The sequence below is a fragment of the Oncorhynchus nerka genome, linkage group LG2, assembly GCF_034236695.1.
Source record: "Oncorhynchus nerka isolate Pitt River linkage group LG2, Oner_Uvic_2.0, whole genome shotgun sequence".
Lineage (NCBI taxonomy): Eukaryota > Metazoa > Chordata > Actinopteri > Salmoniformes > Salmonidae > Oncorhynchus > Oncorhynchus nerka.
The window spans coordinates 78,358,758-78,375,171 of NC_088397.1; the positions used below are offsets into that span (position 1 = coordinate 78,358,758).

General features: G+C 45.7%; 1 protein-coding gene across 1 annotated transcript in view; it reads right to left on the minus strand.

Moving 5' to 3' along the window:
* The window catches only part of LOC115131688 (voltage-dependent calcium channel subunit alpha-2/delta-3-like), a 108,592-nt gene that overhangs the window by 5,676 nt on the left and 86,502 nt on the right, over positions 1-16,414 (minus strand). Inside the window, exons 21-26 of the mRNA XM_065003102.1 lie at positions 11,425-11,492; positions 11,177-11,222; positions 9,455-9,552; positions 7,450-7,543; positions 7,130-7,225; positions 6,876-6,994 (exon numbers count right to left, since the gene is read on the minus strand). Of these exons, the coding sequence (XP_064859174.1) occupies positions 6,876-6,994; positions 7,130-7,225; positions 7,450-7,543; positions 9,455-9,552; positions 11,177-11,222; positions 11,425-11,492 (521 nt within the window). The remainder of the gene's footprint in view (positions 1-6,875; positions 6,995-7,129; positions 7,226-7,449; positions 7,544-9,454; positions 9,553-11,176; positions 11,223-11,424; positions 11,493-16,414) is intronic.

Sequence of the window (16,414 nt, forward strand, 5' to 3'; positions counted from 1 at the left end):
GTGCAAAATTATTCAGCCCCCTTAAGTTAATACTTTGTAGCGCCACCTTTTGCTGCATTTACAGCTGTAAGTCGCTTGGGGTATGTCTCTATCAGTTTTGCACATCGAGAGACAGAAATTTTTTCCCATTCCTCCTTGCAAAACAGCTCGAGCTCAGTGAGGTTGGATGGAGAGCATTTGTGAACAGCAGTTTTCAGTTCTTTCCACAGATTCTCGATTGGATTCAGGTCTGGACGTTGACTTGGCCATTCTAACACCTGGATATGTTTATTTTTGAACCATTCCATTGTAGATTTTGCTTTATGTTTTGGATCATTGTCTTGTTGGAAGACAAATCTCCGTCCCAGTCAGGTCTTTTGCAGACTCCATCAGGTTTTCTTCCAGAATGGTCCTGTATTTGGCTCCATCCATCTTCCCATCAATTTTAACCATCTTCCCTGTCCCTGCTGAAGAAAAGCAGGCCCAAACCATGATACTGTCGTCTTCAAGAGAGCGAGAGTTGCACCCCTTCTGAAAAAACCTACACTCGATCCCTCCGATGTCAACAACTACAGACCAGTATCCCTTCTTTCTTTTCTCTCCAAAACCCTTGAACGTGCCGTCCTTGGCCAGCTCTCCCGCTATCTCTCTCAGAATGACCTTCTTGATCCAAATCAGTCAGGTTTCAAGACTAGTCATTCAACTGAGACTGCTCTTCTCTGTATCACGGAGGCGCTCCGCACTGCTAAAGCTAACTCTCTCTCCTCTGCTCTCATCCTTCTAGACCTATCGGCTGCCTTCGATACTGTGAACCATCAGATCCTCCTCTCCACCCTCTCCGAGTTGGGCATCTCCGGCGCGGCCCACGCTTGGATTGCGTCCTACCTGACAGGTCGCTCCTACCAGGTGGCGTGGCGAGAATCCGTCTCCTCACCACGTGCTCTCACCACTGGTGTCCCCCAGGGCTCTGTTCTAGGCCCTCTCCTATTCTCGCTATACACCAAGTCACTTGGCTCTGTCATAACCTCACATGGTCTCTCCTATCATTGCTATGCAGACGACACACAATTAATCTTCTCCTTTCCCCCTTCTGATGACCAGGTGGCGAATCGCATCTCTGCATGTCTGGCAGACATATCAGTGTGGATGACGGATCACCACCTCAAGCTGAACCTCGGCAAGACGGAGCTGCTCTTCCTCCCGGGAAGGACTGCCCGTTCCATGATCTCGCCATCACGGTTGACAACTCCACTGTGTCCTCCTCCCAGAGCGCTAAGACCCTTGGCGTGATCCTGGACAACACCCTGTCGTTCTCAACTAACATCAAGGCGGTGGCCCGTTCCTGTAGGTTCATGCTCTACAACATCCGCAGAGTACGACCCTGCCTCACACAGGAAGCGGCGCAGGTCCTAATCCAGGCACTTGTCATCTCCCGTCTGGATTACTGCAACTCGCTGTTGGCTGGGCTCCTGCCTGTGCCATTAAACCCCTACAACTCATCCAGAACGCCGCAGCCCGTCTGGTGTTCAACCTTCCCAAGTTCTGTCACGTCACCCCGCTCCTCCGCTCTCTCCACTGGCTTCCAGTTGAAGCTCGCATCCGCTACAAGACCATGGTGCTTGCCTACGGAGCTGTGAGGGGAACGGCACCTCAGTACCTCCAGGCTCTGATCAGGCCCTACACCCAAACAAGGGCACTGCGTTCATCCACCTCTGGCCTGCTCGCCTCCCTACCACTGAGGAAGTACAGTTCCCGCGCAGCCCAGTCAAAACTGTTCGCTGCTCTGGCCCCCCAATGGTGGAACAAACTCCCTCACGACGCCAGGACAGCGGAGTCAATCACCACCTTCCGGAGACACCTGAAACCCCACCTCTTTCAGGAATACCTAGGATAGGATAAAGTAATCCTTCTCACCCCCCCCCCCTTAAAAGATTTACATTTACATTTACATTTAAGTCATTTAGCAGACGCTCTTATCCAGAGCGACTTTAGATCCACTATTGTAAAGTGGCTGTTCCACTGGATGTCTTAAGGTGAACGCACCAATTTGTCTTCTCCTTGTATGAGCTGAAAGTTTAGAGGGACGGCCAGGTCTTGGTAGATTTGATACTCCTTCCATTTCAATATTATCGCTTGCACAGTGCTCCTTGGGATGTTTAAAGCTTGCGAAATCTTTTTGTATCCAAATCCGGCTTTAAACTTCTTCACAACAGTATCTCGGACCTGCCTGGTGTGTTCCTTGTTCTTCATGATGCTCTCTGCGCTTTAAACGGACCTCTGAGACTATCACAGTGCAGGTGCATTTATATGGAGACTTGATTACACACAGGTGGATTGTATTTATCATCATTAGTCATTTAGGTCAACATTGGATCATTCAGAGATCCTCACTGAACTTCTGGAGAGAGTTTGCTGCACTGAAAGTAAAGGGGCTGAATAATTTTGCACTCCCAATTTTTCAGTTTTTGATTTGTTAAAAAAGTTTGAAATATCCAATAAATGTCGTTCCACTTCATGATTGTGTCCCACTTGTTGTTGATTCTTCACAAAAAATACAGTTTTATATCTTTATGTTTGAAGCCTGAAATGTGGCAAAAGGTCGCAAAGTTCAAGGGGGCCGAATACTTTCGCAAGGCACTGTATATATCTACATATATAGTGGCTTGTGAAAGTATTCACCCCCCTGGAATTTTCCTACTTTGTCGCCTTACAACCTGGAATTAAAATACTTTTTTTTTTGGTATTATTTGATTTACACAACATGCCTACCACTTTGAAGATCCACAATATTTTTTATTGTGAAACAAACAAGAAATAAGACAAAAAAACAGAAAACGTGAGCGTGCATAACTATTTACCCCCCCAAAGTCAATATGTTGTAGAGCCACTTTTTGCAGCAATTATTGCAAGTCTCTTGTAGTACGTCTCTATAACGTGTCCATTCTTCAAGTCAAAAGTGCTCCAGCTCCATCAAGTTGGATGGGTTCCGCTGATGTACAGCAATCTTTAAGTCATACCACAGATTCTCAATTGAATTGAGGTCTGGGCTTTGACTAGGCCAGTCCAAGACATTTACATTTTTCTCCTTAAACCACTCGAGTGTTGCTTTAGCAGTATGCTTAGGGTCATTGTCATGCTGGAAGATGAACCTCCGTCCCAGTCTCAAATCTCTGGAAGACTGAAATAGGTTTCCCTCAAGAATTTCCCTGTATTTAGCGCCATCCATCATTCCTTCAATTCTGACCAGTTTCCCAGTCCCTGCTGATGAAAAACATGGATGGTGTTCTCGGGGTGATGGAAGGTGTTTGGTTTGCCGCCAGACATAACGTTTTCCTTGATGGCCAAAATGTCACTCCCTGACCTGAGAGAGCCTTTTAATGTCTCTATTTTGGGTTGGTCAGGGTGTGATTTTGGTGTGCATTCTATGTTTTGTTTTCTATGTTTCTATGTTTTGGCCGGGTATGGTTCTCAATCAGTGACAGCTGTCTATCGTTGTCTCTGATTGGGAATCATACTTAGGTAGCCCTTTTTCCCTCCTTCAGTGTGGGTAGTTGACTTTTGTTAGTGGCACTATAGCCCTGTAAGCTTCACGGTTGTTTCTTTGTTTGTTGTTTTGTTGGCGACATTTTAAATTAAACGAAAATGCTCCACTTTGGTCCACTTCTTTCGACGGCTGTGACACAAAAAGCTAAATTTTAGTCTCATCTGACCAGATTACCTTCTTCCCTATGTTTGGGGAGTCTCCCACATGCTTTGTGGCGAACACCAAACGTGTTTTCTTATTTTTTTCTTTAAGCAATGGCTTTTTTTCTGGCCACTCTTCCATTAAGCCCAGCTCTGTGGAGTGTACGAATTTATTTCCTTCTTAATGTGTTTGAGCCAATCAGTTGTGTTGTGTCAAGGTAGGGGTGGTATACAGATGATAGCCCTATTTGGTAAAAGACCAAGTCCATATTATGGCAAGAAGATCTCGCTCAAAGAAGCAAAGAGAAACAACAGTCCATCATTATTTGAAGACATGAAGGTCAGTCAATACGGGACATTTCAAGAACTTTGAACATTTCTTCAAGTGTAGTCGCAAAAACTATCAAGCGCTGTGATGAAACTGGCATTCATGACGACTTTTGACCAGTAGTGTATCTTATATACCAAAATAAATAATTACAAAACATATGACAATTCTAGTGCAATTGTATTCACTCAGAAAAAAAATGTAATTATAATAAATCAGGAAGATGTTATTATTTTTGTTATTATCAAATTGACTTGTTGCAGGTAAAAAGCTTTACGTGATGACATAGTGCACATAAAAATACCTTTTCCGGTTAAGTTCCCATGTACCGAATACAAAATACAAGTTCAATGGGTTTCCATCATCGTTTCAACTCTACTGATGGTTTACTCACAAAACAGATGTACCTACTCTGGTATTGGCACTGGGCTCAGCTCATATATAACCTACATTGTGAGATTATGGACAAAAAGATCAAGATTATTTTTATTTGTTTTATTTCGCAGCTAAGCATCGACGACAATGTCACCTAAATAAGACCCTAGATATTTATTGGGAATGAGCATCAAGCTCCTCACCTTGCACTTTCACCACTCATTTATTTCATCAGTATCCTAATAAGCCCAACGAGTTGTAGTGGGAGGACCACACAACATGGCAGAGCGTGACTCCAGGTTTTCTTCAATATGATGATTATTACCAACGTATTGTCTCAAGGCTTAAACATCCTTCTTTAACCCGTCTCCTCCCATTCTTCATAGCTTTCACCTGGTCAGTCTATATCATTGAAAAAGCAGGTGTTCCTAATGTTTTGTACACTCAGTGTCCATCAACCCTTGAACAAATCACACATAAATATGAGTGATACACCTTATCTAGCTTGAAGATGGCGCCATACCCACAGCTTTCAAACAGCAGGTTCTAACACAGGAGCAACCCACTACTCCACTCTGTACAGTTCTAGAGTATAATGACATCAATAGAGCTCAGCCAGGTAATACAACGCCCCTTGAGAGAGCGAGAGAGAGAGAGAGAGAGAGAGAGAGAGAGAGAGAGAGAGAGAGAGAGAGAGAGAGAGAGAGAGAGAGAGAGAGAGAGAGAGAGAGAGAGAGGAAAGAGAGAGAGAGAGAGAGAGAAAAGGAGAGAGAGAGAGAGAGGAAAGAGAGGCAGAGAAGAGAGACAGGAGAGAGACAGAGGGGAGAGAGAGAGAGAGAGAGAGAGAGAGAGAGAGAGAGAGAGAGAGAGAGAGAGAAAAGAGAGAGAGAGAGAAAGGAGAGAGAGAGAGAAAAGGAGAGAGAGAGAGAGAGAGAAAAGGAGAGAGAGAGACAGAGAGACAGAGAGAGAGAGAGAGAGAGAGAGAGAGAGAGAGAGAGAGGAGAGAGAGAGAGGAGAGGGAGAGAGAGAGAGAGAGAGAGAGAGAGAGAGAGAGAGGAGAGAGAGATAATAAAGAGAGAAGAGAGAGAGGGGAGAGGATAGAGAGAAAGAAGAGAGAGAGAAGAGAGGAGAGAAGAGAGAGAGAGGAGAGAGAGAAGAGAGAGAAGAGCGAGAGAAGAAAGGAGAGAGGAGAAAGAAGAGAAGAGAGAGAGAAGAGAGAGATAGAGAGGGATAGAGAGAAGAGAGGAGAGATAGAAAAGAGAGGAGTGAGCAATAGAGAGAAGAGAGGAGAGAGAGAAAAGAGAGGAGAGAGAGAAGGCAGGAGAGAGAAGAGAGGCGAGAAGAGAGAGAGAGAGATAGAGAGAGAGAGAGGAGAGGAGAGAGAGAAGAGAGAGAAGAGCGAGAGAAGAAAGGAGAGAGAAGAGAGAGATAGAGAGGGATAGAGAGAAGAGAGGAGAGAGAAGAGAGAGGAGTGAGCGAGAGAGAGAAGAGAGTAGAGAGAGAAGAGAGGAGAGAGAGAGAAGAGAGGAGAGAGAGAGAAGACAGGAGAGAGAAGAGAGGCGAGGAGAGAAGAGAGAGAGAGGAGAGAGAGGAGAGAGAGAGAGAGAGAGAGAGAGGAGAGGAGAGAGGAGAGAGGAGAGAGGGAGAGAGAGAGAAAAGAGGAGAGAGGAGAGAGAGGAGAGAGAGAGAAAAGAGGAGAGAGGAGAGAGAGGAGAGAGAGAGAAAGAGAGAGAGGAGAGAGGAGACAGGGAGAGAGAGAGAAAAGAGAAGAGAGGAGAGAGAGGAGAGAGAGAGAAAAGAGGAGAGAGGAGAGAGAGAGAGAGAGAGAGAAAGAGGAGAGAGGAGAGAGGAGACAGGGAGAGAGAGAGAAAAGAGGAGATAGGAGAGAGAGGAGAGAGAGAGAAAAGAGGAAAGAGGAGAAAGAGGAGAGAGAGAGAAAAGAGGAGAGAGGAGAGAGGAGAGAGGAGAGACAGACAGATCAAAACAGGTAGAGCAGGTAAAGAGGGAACAGTATGATTGTGATCTGATTCTACCTCTCCTCTCTTGCTATCAGTGGGGGGAAAGTGAGGTACATTAATTACACACAGGAGTTAGAGAGGTGAGCTGTACAGTATACCCTATCAGAGACACAGATACACAGTCTCCATGACAAACCTATCAGAGACAGAGAATCCCCACAGAAATGCAGAGATACATACAACAAGGTAAACTAAAAAGAACTATTGAGTGTGAGAATGCACTACAGACGGTATTGCATTAGAGTGTTGGGAGAGTGAGCTACTGTATATTAGAGAAACTGAAGAATGATTAAAAAGTCAACTTTAAAAAACTACACAACACACAAAATAGTATTTTAAAGGCAACAACAACCACACAATGGAAACACGAGCGATGGATGTATGGCCGTATAAAAACGTTTGTTAAACTTTGAGGTCGAGTAAAGATGTATTTAGTGGGTGTGGGATTTCTGGATGTAGCAAAGGTATATTTAGTGTCAGTGTCTCCTTACCTCCAAAGGGGATGGAGTAGACAAAGGTGCCAGGGACCTGCTCTGCTGCTCTCTTATACCACAGAGGGAAGTGGTCAGCGTTAAACACCCCCTCCTTATCCTCCGCTGTCAGGAAGTCTCTGATGGAACACAGGAAGTCATGAAGGAGTAAAAGGAGAAACTACAAGTCACTGCTGAAACTACAAGTCATTGCTGTAATGCTTTGTCTTAGTGTTAATTTCACTAATTCATCAGATGCTCAGTATAGTGCTCACTGATTGGATAGATCCTCTTGCACAACAAACAGGTTGGTTCTAGAGAGGCCAGTGCGTGTGCCCAGGTAAGCAATCTCCACACCTTTATCTGAATTCCTGTAGACATGATGGAAGCAAACAAGTGTACAGTAAGAATATAATAAGGGGAGATAATCTGCATATTTGTCATGATATCACAGAGTACAGAGGACAGTACGCTGGCGATGACAGGAGACACTTTGCTACATACAGTACCTGTGGTAATACAACTGGTGCAGGACAGTGGCAACGTTAGTTGAGAAGAAGTTAGTTCAGTTTAGGAGTTAGTCAGTAAGACTCACTCTGACTTGTTGAGGGCCAGGCCTGTCCAGTAGGCCTCCAGTGGGGCTGTGACCACAGCATCAAACAGAACCTCCTGGATCAGCTCCCTGTCACCTGCAACAGAAAGGAGTTGTTCTGGTTCACTACAGGAACCTATACAGACAGGACTGAGTCATCCCCCACTATCAATCATGACTAGATAACAGTACATTCTATTTTGACTAACCACATCATTATAATTCATTCCTGTCTTCTGAAGCAGATGGGATATTCAGTCCAGGAAACACATGGCCAAGTCCTCTACAGACAGGGTATAGGGTTAGGGTTAAGGCTGAGGCTAGGGTTAAGCCTAAGGGTTAGGGTATAGTGTTAAGGCTGAGGGTTAGGGTATAGTTGAGGGTTAGGGTATAGGGTTAAGGCTGAGGGTTATGGTATAGGGTTAAGACTCAGGGTATAGGGTTAAGCCTAAGGGTTAGGGTATAGTGTTAAGGCTGAGGGTTAGGGTATAGTTGAGGGTTAGGGTATAGGGTTAAGGCTGAGGGTTATGGTATAGGGTTAAGACTCAGGGTATAGGGTTAAGCCTAAAGGTTAGGGTATAGGGTTAAGCCTAAGGGTTAGGGTATAGTGTTAAGGCTGAGGGTTAGGGTATAGTTGAGGGTTAGGGTATAGGGTTAAGGCTGAGGGTTAGGGTATAGGGTTAAGGCTGAGGCTAGGGCTAAGCCTAAAGGTTAGGGTATAGGGTTAAGCCTATGGGTTAGGGTATAGGGTTAAGGCTGAGGGTTAGGGTATAGGGTTAAAGCTGAGGCTAGGGCTAAGCCTAAAGGTTAGGGTATAGGGTTAAGCCTAAGGGTTAGGGTATGGGGTTAAGGCTGAGGCTAGGGCTAAGCCTAAAGGTTAGGGTATAGGGTTAAGGCTGAGGGTATAGGGTTAAGGCTGAGGGTTAGGGTATAGCTGAGGGTTAGGCTATAGGGTTACGACTCAGGGTATAGGGTTAAGGCTGAGGGTTAGGGTATAGCTGAGGGTTAGGGTATAGGGTTAAGGCTGAGGGTTAGGGTATAGGGTTAAGGCTGAGGGTCAGGGTATAGGGTTAAGGCTGAGGGTCAGGGTATAGGGTTAAGGCTGAGGGTTAGGGTATAGGGTTAAGGCTGAGGGTCAGGGTATAGGGTTAAGGCTGAGGGTTAGGGTATAGGGTTGAGGCTGAGGCTAGGGCTAAGCCTAAAGGTTAGGGTATAGGGTTAAGGCTAGGGGTATAGGGTTAAGGCTGAGGGTTAGGGTATAGCTGAGGGTTAGGCTATAGGCTTAAGACTCAGGGTATAGGGTTAAGGCTGAGGGTTAGAGTATAGGGTTAAGGCTGAGGGTTAGGGTATAGGGTTAAGGCTGAGGGTTAGGGTATAGGGTTAAGGCTGAGGGTTAGGGTATATCTGAGGGTTAGGGTATAGGGTTAAGGCTGAGGGTTAGGGTATAGTTGAAGGTATAGGGTTAAGGCTGAGGGTTAGGGTATAGGGTTAATGCTGAGGGCAGGGTATAGGGTTAAGGCTGAGGGTCAGGGTATAGGGTTAAGGCTGAGGGTTAGGGTATAGGGTTAAGGCTGAGGGTCAGTGTACAGGGTTAAGGCTGAGGGTTAGTGTATAGGGTTAAGGCTGAGGGTCAGGGTATAGGGTTAAGGCTGAGGGTCAGGGTTAAGGCTGAGGGTTAGGGTATAGGGTTAAGCCTAAGGGTTAGGGTATAGTGTTAAGGCTGAGGGTTAGGGTATAGTTGAGGGTTAGGGTATAGGGTTAAGGCTGAGGGTTAGGGTATAGGGTTAAGACTGGGGGTCAGGGTCGTGGTACAGGGTTAAGGCTGAGGGTTAGGGTATATGGTTAAGGCTGGGGGTCAGGGTACAGGGTTAAGGCTGAGGGTTAGGGTATAGGGTTAAGACTGAGGGTCAGGGTACAGGGTTAAGGCTGAGGGTTAGGGTACAGGGTTAAGGCTGAGGGTTAGGGTTATAGTTAGTAGGCCTATAGATCCCAGTGAGGTGTGGCTCACATTTGATGAGTGGTTTGCGTCCGGTCAGGTAGAGTTTAATAGCCTGGATCTGGGAGAGAGAACGGTGCTCATAGTACTCGTCTGTGTTGCAGTACGTCCTGTCAAATGAACAGGTAGAAACACACCCCAAAAATATATACTGAAGAAAGTCATACACTGTCTAAATACTACCAAACACTTAATGAAAAGTACCAACATTTTGGCCATAACATAACAGACACATGTGCTGTTATGTCACATGACTCAACATAACATGCCTACTGAGATTTACAGAGAGCAGTAGCCCTCTGATTTTTTCGTTGTGTTACAAAGTGGGATGGAAATATATTTAATTGTAATTTTTTTTGGTCATAGATACTCCATAATGTGAAAGTGAAAATTAAAATTCTACATATTTTTACAAATGAAAAATGTAATAAATAATATAGTAATTTAATAAGTATTCACTCCCTTTGTTTAAGCAAGCCTAAATTAGTTCAGGTGTAAAATTTGACTTAACAAATCACATAATAAGTGACATGGACTGAAATAATAGGAGTTGACATGATTTCAGAATGACTATCCCTTCCTCTGTCCCCCATACATCCATCTGTAAGGTCCCTCAGTCAAGTATTGCATTTCAATCACAGATTCAACTACAAAGACCAGGGAGCTTTTCGAAATCCTCACAAAGAAGGGCAGTGATCGGTAGATGGGGAACAAGACATTTAATATCTCTTTATGCATGGTCAAGTTAATAATTATGCCGAGCCTGTGGATGATGTATAAAAGAAAACAGACACATATAGAGTAGTTCTCCTGAAATGAACTGAGCTGCAGGACAGGAATGAAACAGCTCAGGGATGTCCCCAATAAGGTCATTAGCGATTTTAAAACAATGGCTCAAAGGCTGTGATGGGAGAAAACTGAGGCGACAACATTTTAGTGACTCAACAATAATGACCTAAAGACAGAGTGAAAAGAAGAATAGAAGCATTCCAAAATATTCATCCTGTATGTGACAAGCCACTAAAGTCATCCTGGAGAGAAGAAAACATGGCAAAGAATACACTTTCTGGCATAAATGTCAAGCATGGTGGTGGCTGCATCATGGTATGGGTATGCTTGACATCGACAAAGACTGGGGAGTTTTCAGGATAAAAAGGAATTCACCTTTCAGCAATAACCTGTAACAGCAGGCCAAATCTACACTGAAGTTGCTTACCAAGAAGACAGTGAATGTTCCTAAGTGGAAGGGTTACAGTTTTGACTGAAATCTGCTTGAAAATCTATAGCAAGACTTGAAAATTGCTGTCTCATTATGAGCGCCAACACCATGACGAAGCTTGAAGAATTTTGAAAAGAACAATGGGCGAATATTGCACAATCCAGGTATGAAAAGCTCTTGGAGACTTACTCAAGAAGACTCACAGCTGTAATCTCTGCCAAAGGTGTTTCTAACATGCATTGACTCAGGGGGTGAAAAGTTATCAAATCAAGATATATCAGTGTTTTATTTTTAATTAATATAAAAATAAATACAAATTCTTCCCCTTACAGAGAATGATGTGTTGATCATTGACAAAAAAATTAGAAATAAATCAATTTTAATCCCACTTTGTAACACAATATAATGTGAAGAAATCCAAGGCGGGTGAATACTTATGATTCCCACTGTATATAATGCTTGTCTGACCAAGCTCAAGCCTTTAACTCAACATTACCCATAACCTCCTGCATTACCATTCATCTGCCAGCGCAACATCTGGCTGTTCCAGGTCATGAAGCCCTGAAAAACACATGAACATCAGATCAGTGACGCTCCAGCAGGGCCAGGCTCAGTGGGCTGATACATGGCCTTATGAAAAGGCAGACCACAGGTACAGAATACACAGATCCTATGTGAAACTGATGATGCACTGGTAGTTTGTTGAGTGAGTGTAGGATAGAAGGAGTGGGAGAGTGAATGACAAGAGTAGAGTGACACTTACCTGCTTCTACGGAGACATTTCCTCTGAAGAAGAATTTGCCATGGCCTCTGGACAAAGCCACACCGACACTGAACACAGAAATAATATAAACACGCACGCACGCACGCACGCACGCACGCACGCACGCACGCACGCACGCACGCACGCACGCACGCACGCACGCACGCACGCACGCACGCACGCACGCACACACACACACACACACACACACACACACACACACACACACACACACACACACACACACACACACACACACACACACACACACACACACACACACACAGTAGGATGAACCGCAGAGATAGTCAACAGTTACATTCACATGTCATTCACTCACTGAACCAGCCCATCATGTCAACTCACAGAAGAACATCAAGAGAATTGATCAAGATAAATGGATAAATCAATAAATGTACTGAAAAGCTAAAGAAGCATAGTGCACCCTACTCTCCTCTGCTCAACATGAATGACATCTCCACTCACCTGAACCAAGTAGTGACGGACTACAGTGCATTCGGGAAAGTATTCAGACACCTTGACTTTTTCCACATTTTGTTACGTTACAACCTTATTCTGAAATGGATTACATTTTTTTCCCTCGTCAATCTACACACAATACCAAGTAATAACAAAGAAAAAACTGTTTTTTTTAGAAACGATTGCAAATGTATTTAAAAGAAAACGGAAATATCACATTTACATAAGTATTCAGACCCTTATTCAGTACTTTGTTGAAGCAGCTTTGGCAGCAATTACAGCCTTGAGTCTTCTTGGGTATGATGCTACAAGCTTAGCACACCTGTATTTGGGGAGTTTCTCCCATTCTTCTCTGCAGATCCTCTCAAGCTCTGTCAGGTTGGATGGGGAGCGTCGCTGCACAGCTATTTTCAGTTCTCTCCAGAGATGTTTGATTGGGTTCAAGTCCAGGCTCTGGCTGGGCCACTCAAAGACATTCCGAGACTTGTCCCAAAGCCACTCTGCGTTGTCTTGGCTGTGTTCTTAGGGTCGTTGTTCTGTTGGAAGCTGAACCGTGGCCACAGTCTAAGGTCCTGAGCGCTCTGGAACAGGTTTTCATCAAGGATCTTGCAGTACTTTGCTCCGTTCATCTTTCCCTCGATCCTGACTGGTCTCCCCATCCCTGCCGCTGAAAAACATCCCCACAGCATGATGCTGCCACCACCATGCGTCACCGTAGGACTGGTGCCAGGTTTCCTCTAGATGTGATACTTGGCATTCAGGCCAAAGAGTTTCTCAAGGTCTGAGAGTCCTTTATGTCCTTTTGGCAAACTCATGTGCCTTTTACTGAGGAGTGGCTTCCGTCTGGCCACTCTACCATAAAGGCCTGATTGGTGGAGTGCTGCAGAGATGGTTGTCCTTCTGGAAGGTTCCCCCATCTCTACAAAGGAAATTTAGAGCTCTGTCAGAATGACCATGGGCTTCTTGGTCACCTCCCTGACCAAGGCCCTTCTCCCCCTATTGCTCAGTTTGGCTGGGCGGCCAGCTCTAGGAAAAGCCTTGGTGGTTCCAAACTTCTTCCATTTAAGAATGATTAAGAATGACGGTAGCCACTGTTTTCTTGGGGACCTTCAATGCTGCAGACATTTTTTGGTACCCTTCCCCAGATCCGTGCCTCGACACAAACTTGTCTCGGAGCTCTACAGACAATTCCTTCAAGCTCATGTCTTGGTTTTAGCTCTGACATGCACTGTCAACTGTGGGACTTTATATAGACAGGTGTGCTTTTCCAAATAATGTCCAATCAAATGAATTTTCCACAGGTGGACTCCATTCAAGTTGTATAACTATCTAAAGCAGGTATTCCCAATGCCGTCAGGGGTATGCCAAATAAAAATGTGATTCACATAAATAAATAATCATTTTCAAGCAGTACCTTTATATTATCCAACGGTGCTATACATTTGGGTGAGGTTTTTTTCTTGCCTGAGTAGCCTCATTTCACTGCCAAAAATAAAATGAAACCATCTAGTGTTCAGCGAAATAACAACACAATGTCAAATACAGGGGGCCTAGTCAAATAATTAACATCCATCACATTAACCATTACTCTCACAGGAAACCTTCACTCTTGTAAAGACATTTAGAAACTTAACATAACCATTTGAAAAATAAACCACAAGAGTTTTTTGAGGGGCTAGAAGCGTCTTATATGGTGAGCTACCGAGCTACCGAGTGGCTAGGACAGGCAAGCCCCATACTATTGTGGAGGACTTAATTCTTCCTGCTGCCACGGATATGGCTGGGACAATGCTGGGGGAAAAGGCCCAAAATAACAATACAGACAATGCCTTCATCAAACAACACTGTTTCACAACGCATCAGTGACATGGCGGGAGATGTTTTTAAACAATTTCTGCTTTGCATACAAGCCAATGAATTATATGCGTTACAGCTGGATGATTCAACAGACGTGGCGGGCCTGGCACAGCTCCTGGTATATGTCTGTTACAGCTGGATGAGTCAACAGACGTGACGGGCCTGGCACAGCTCCTGGTATATGTCTGTTACAGCTGGATGAGTCAACAGACGTGGCGGGCCTGGCACAGCTCCTGGTATATGTCTGTTACAGCTGGATGAGTCAACAGACGTGGCGGGCCTGGCACAGCTCCTGGTATATGTCTGTTACAGCTGGATGATTCAACAGATGTGACGGACCTGGCACAGCTCCTGGTATATGTCTGTTACAGCTGGATGAGTCAACAGATGTGACGGGCCTGACACAGCTCCTGGTATATGTCTGTTACAGCTGGATGATTCAACAGATGTGACGGACCTGGCACAGCTCCTGGTATATGTCTGTTACAGCTGGATGATTCAACAGATGTGACGGGCCTGGCACAGCTCCTGGTATATGTCTGTTACAGCTGGATGTGTCAACAGACGTGACGGGCCTGGCACAGCTCCTGGTATATGTCTGTTACAGCTGGATGATTCAACAGATGTGACGGGCCTGACACAGCTCCTGGTATATGTCTGTTACAGCTGGATGATTCAACAGATGTGACAGGCCTGGCACAGCTCCTGGTATATGTCTGTTACAGCTGGATGATTCAACAGATGTGACGGGCCTGGCACAGCTCCTGGTATATGTCTGTTACAGCTGGATGAGTCAACAGATGTGGAGGGCCTGGCACAGCTCCTGGTATATGTCTGTTACAGCTGGATGAGTAAACAGATGTGGAGGGCCTGGCACAGCTCCTGGTATATGTCTGTTACAGCTGGATGAGTCAACAGATGTGACGGGCCTGGCACAGCTCCTGATATATGTCTGTTACAGCTGGATGAGTCAACAGATGTGACGGGCCTGGCACAGCTCCTGGTATATGTCTGTTACAGCTGGATGTGTCAACAGACGTGACGGGCCTGGCACAGCTCCTGGTAAATGTCTGTTACAGCTGGATGTGTCAACAGACGTGACGGGCCTGGCACAGCTCCTGGTATATGTCTGTTACAGCTGGATGTGTCAACAGACGTGACGGGCCTGGCACAGCTCCTGGTATATGTCTGTTACAGCTGGATGAGTAAACAGATGTGGAGGGCCTGGCACAGCTCCTGATATATGTATGTTACAGCTGGATGATTCAACAGATGTGACGGGCCTGGCACAGCTCCTGGTATATGTCTGTTACAGCTGGATGTGTCAACAGACGTGACGGGCCTGGCACAGCTCCTGGTATATGTCTGTTACAGCTGGATGTGTCAACAGACGTGACGGGCCTGGCACAGCTCCTGGTATATGTCTGTTACAGCTGGATGATTCAACAGATGTGACGGGCCTGGCACAGCTCCTGGTATATGTCTGTTACAGCTGGATGAGTCAACAGATGTGGAGGGCCTGGCACAGCTCCTGATATATGTCTGTTACAGCTGGATGATTCAACAGATGTGGCGGGCCTGGCACAGCTCCTGGTATATGTCTGTTACAGCTGGATGAGTCAACAGATGTGACGGGCCTGGCACAGCTCCTGGTATATGTCTGTTACAGCTGGATGAGTCAACAGATGTGACGGGCCTGGCACAGCTCCTGGTATATGTCTGTTACAGCTGGATGATTCAACAGATGTGGTGGGCCTGGCACAGCTCCTGGTATATGTCTGTTACAGCTGGATGATTCAACAGATGTGACGGGCCTGACACAGCTCCTGGTATATGTCTGTTACAGCTGGATGATTCAACAGATGTGACGGGCCTGGCACAGCTCCTGGTATATGTCTGTTACAGCTGGATGATTCAACAGATGTCAACAGACGGGCCTGGCACAGCTCCTGGTATATGTCTGTTACAGCTGGATGATTCAACAGATGTGACGGGCCTGGCACAGCTCCTGGTATATGTCTGTTACAGCTGGATGATTCAACAGACGTGACGGGCCTGGCACAGCTCCTGGTATATGTCTGTTACAGCTGGATGATTCAACAGATGTGACGGGCCTGGCACAGCTCCTGGTATATGTCTGTTACAGCTGGATGTCAACAGATGTGACGGGCCTGGCACAGCTCCTGGTATATGTCTGTTACAGCTGGATGAGTCAACAGATGTGGAGGGCCTGGCACAGCTCCTGGTATATGTCTGTTACAGCTGGATGAGTCAACAGATGTGACGGGCCTGGACACAGCTCCTGGTATATGTCTGTTACAGCTGGATGAGTCAACAGATGTGACGGGCCTGGCACAGCTCCTGGTATATGTCTGTTACAGCTGGATGATTCAACAGATGTGACGGGCCTGGCACAGCTCCTGGTATATGTCTGTTACAGCTGGATGAGTCAACAGATGTGATGGGCCACACTGGTATATGTCTGGCACAGCTCCTGGTATATGTCTGTTACAGCTGGATGAGTCAACAGACGTGGAGGGCCTGGCACAGCTCCTGGTATATGTCTGTTACAGCTGGATGTGTCAACAGACGTGACGGGCCTGGCACAGCTCCTGGTATATGTCTGTTACAGCTGGATGATTCAACAGATGTG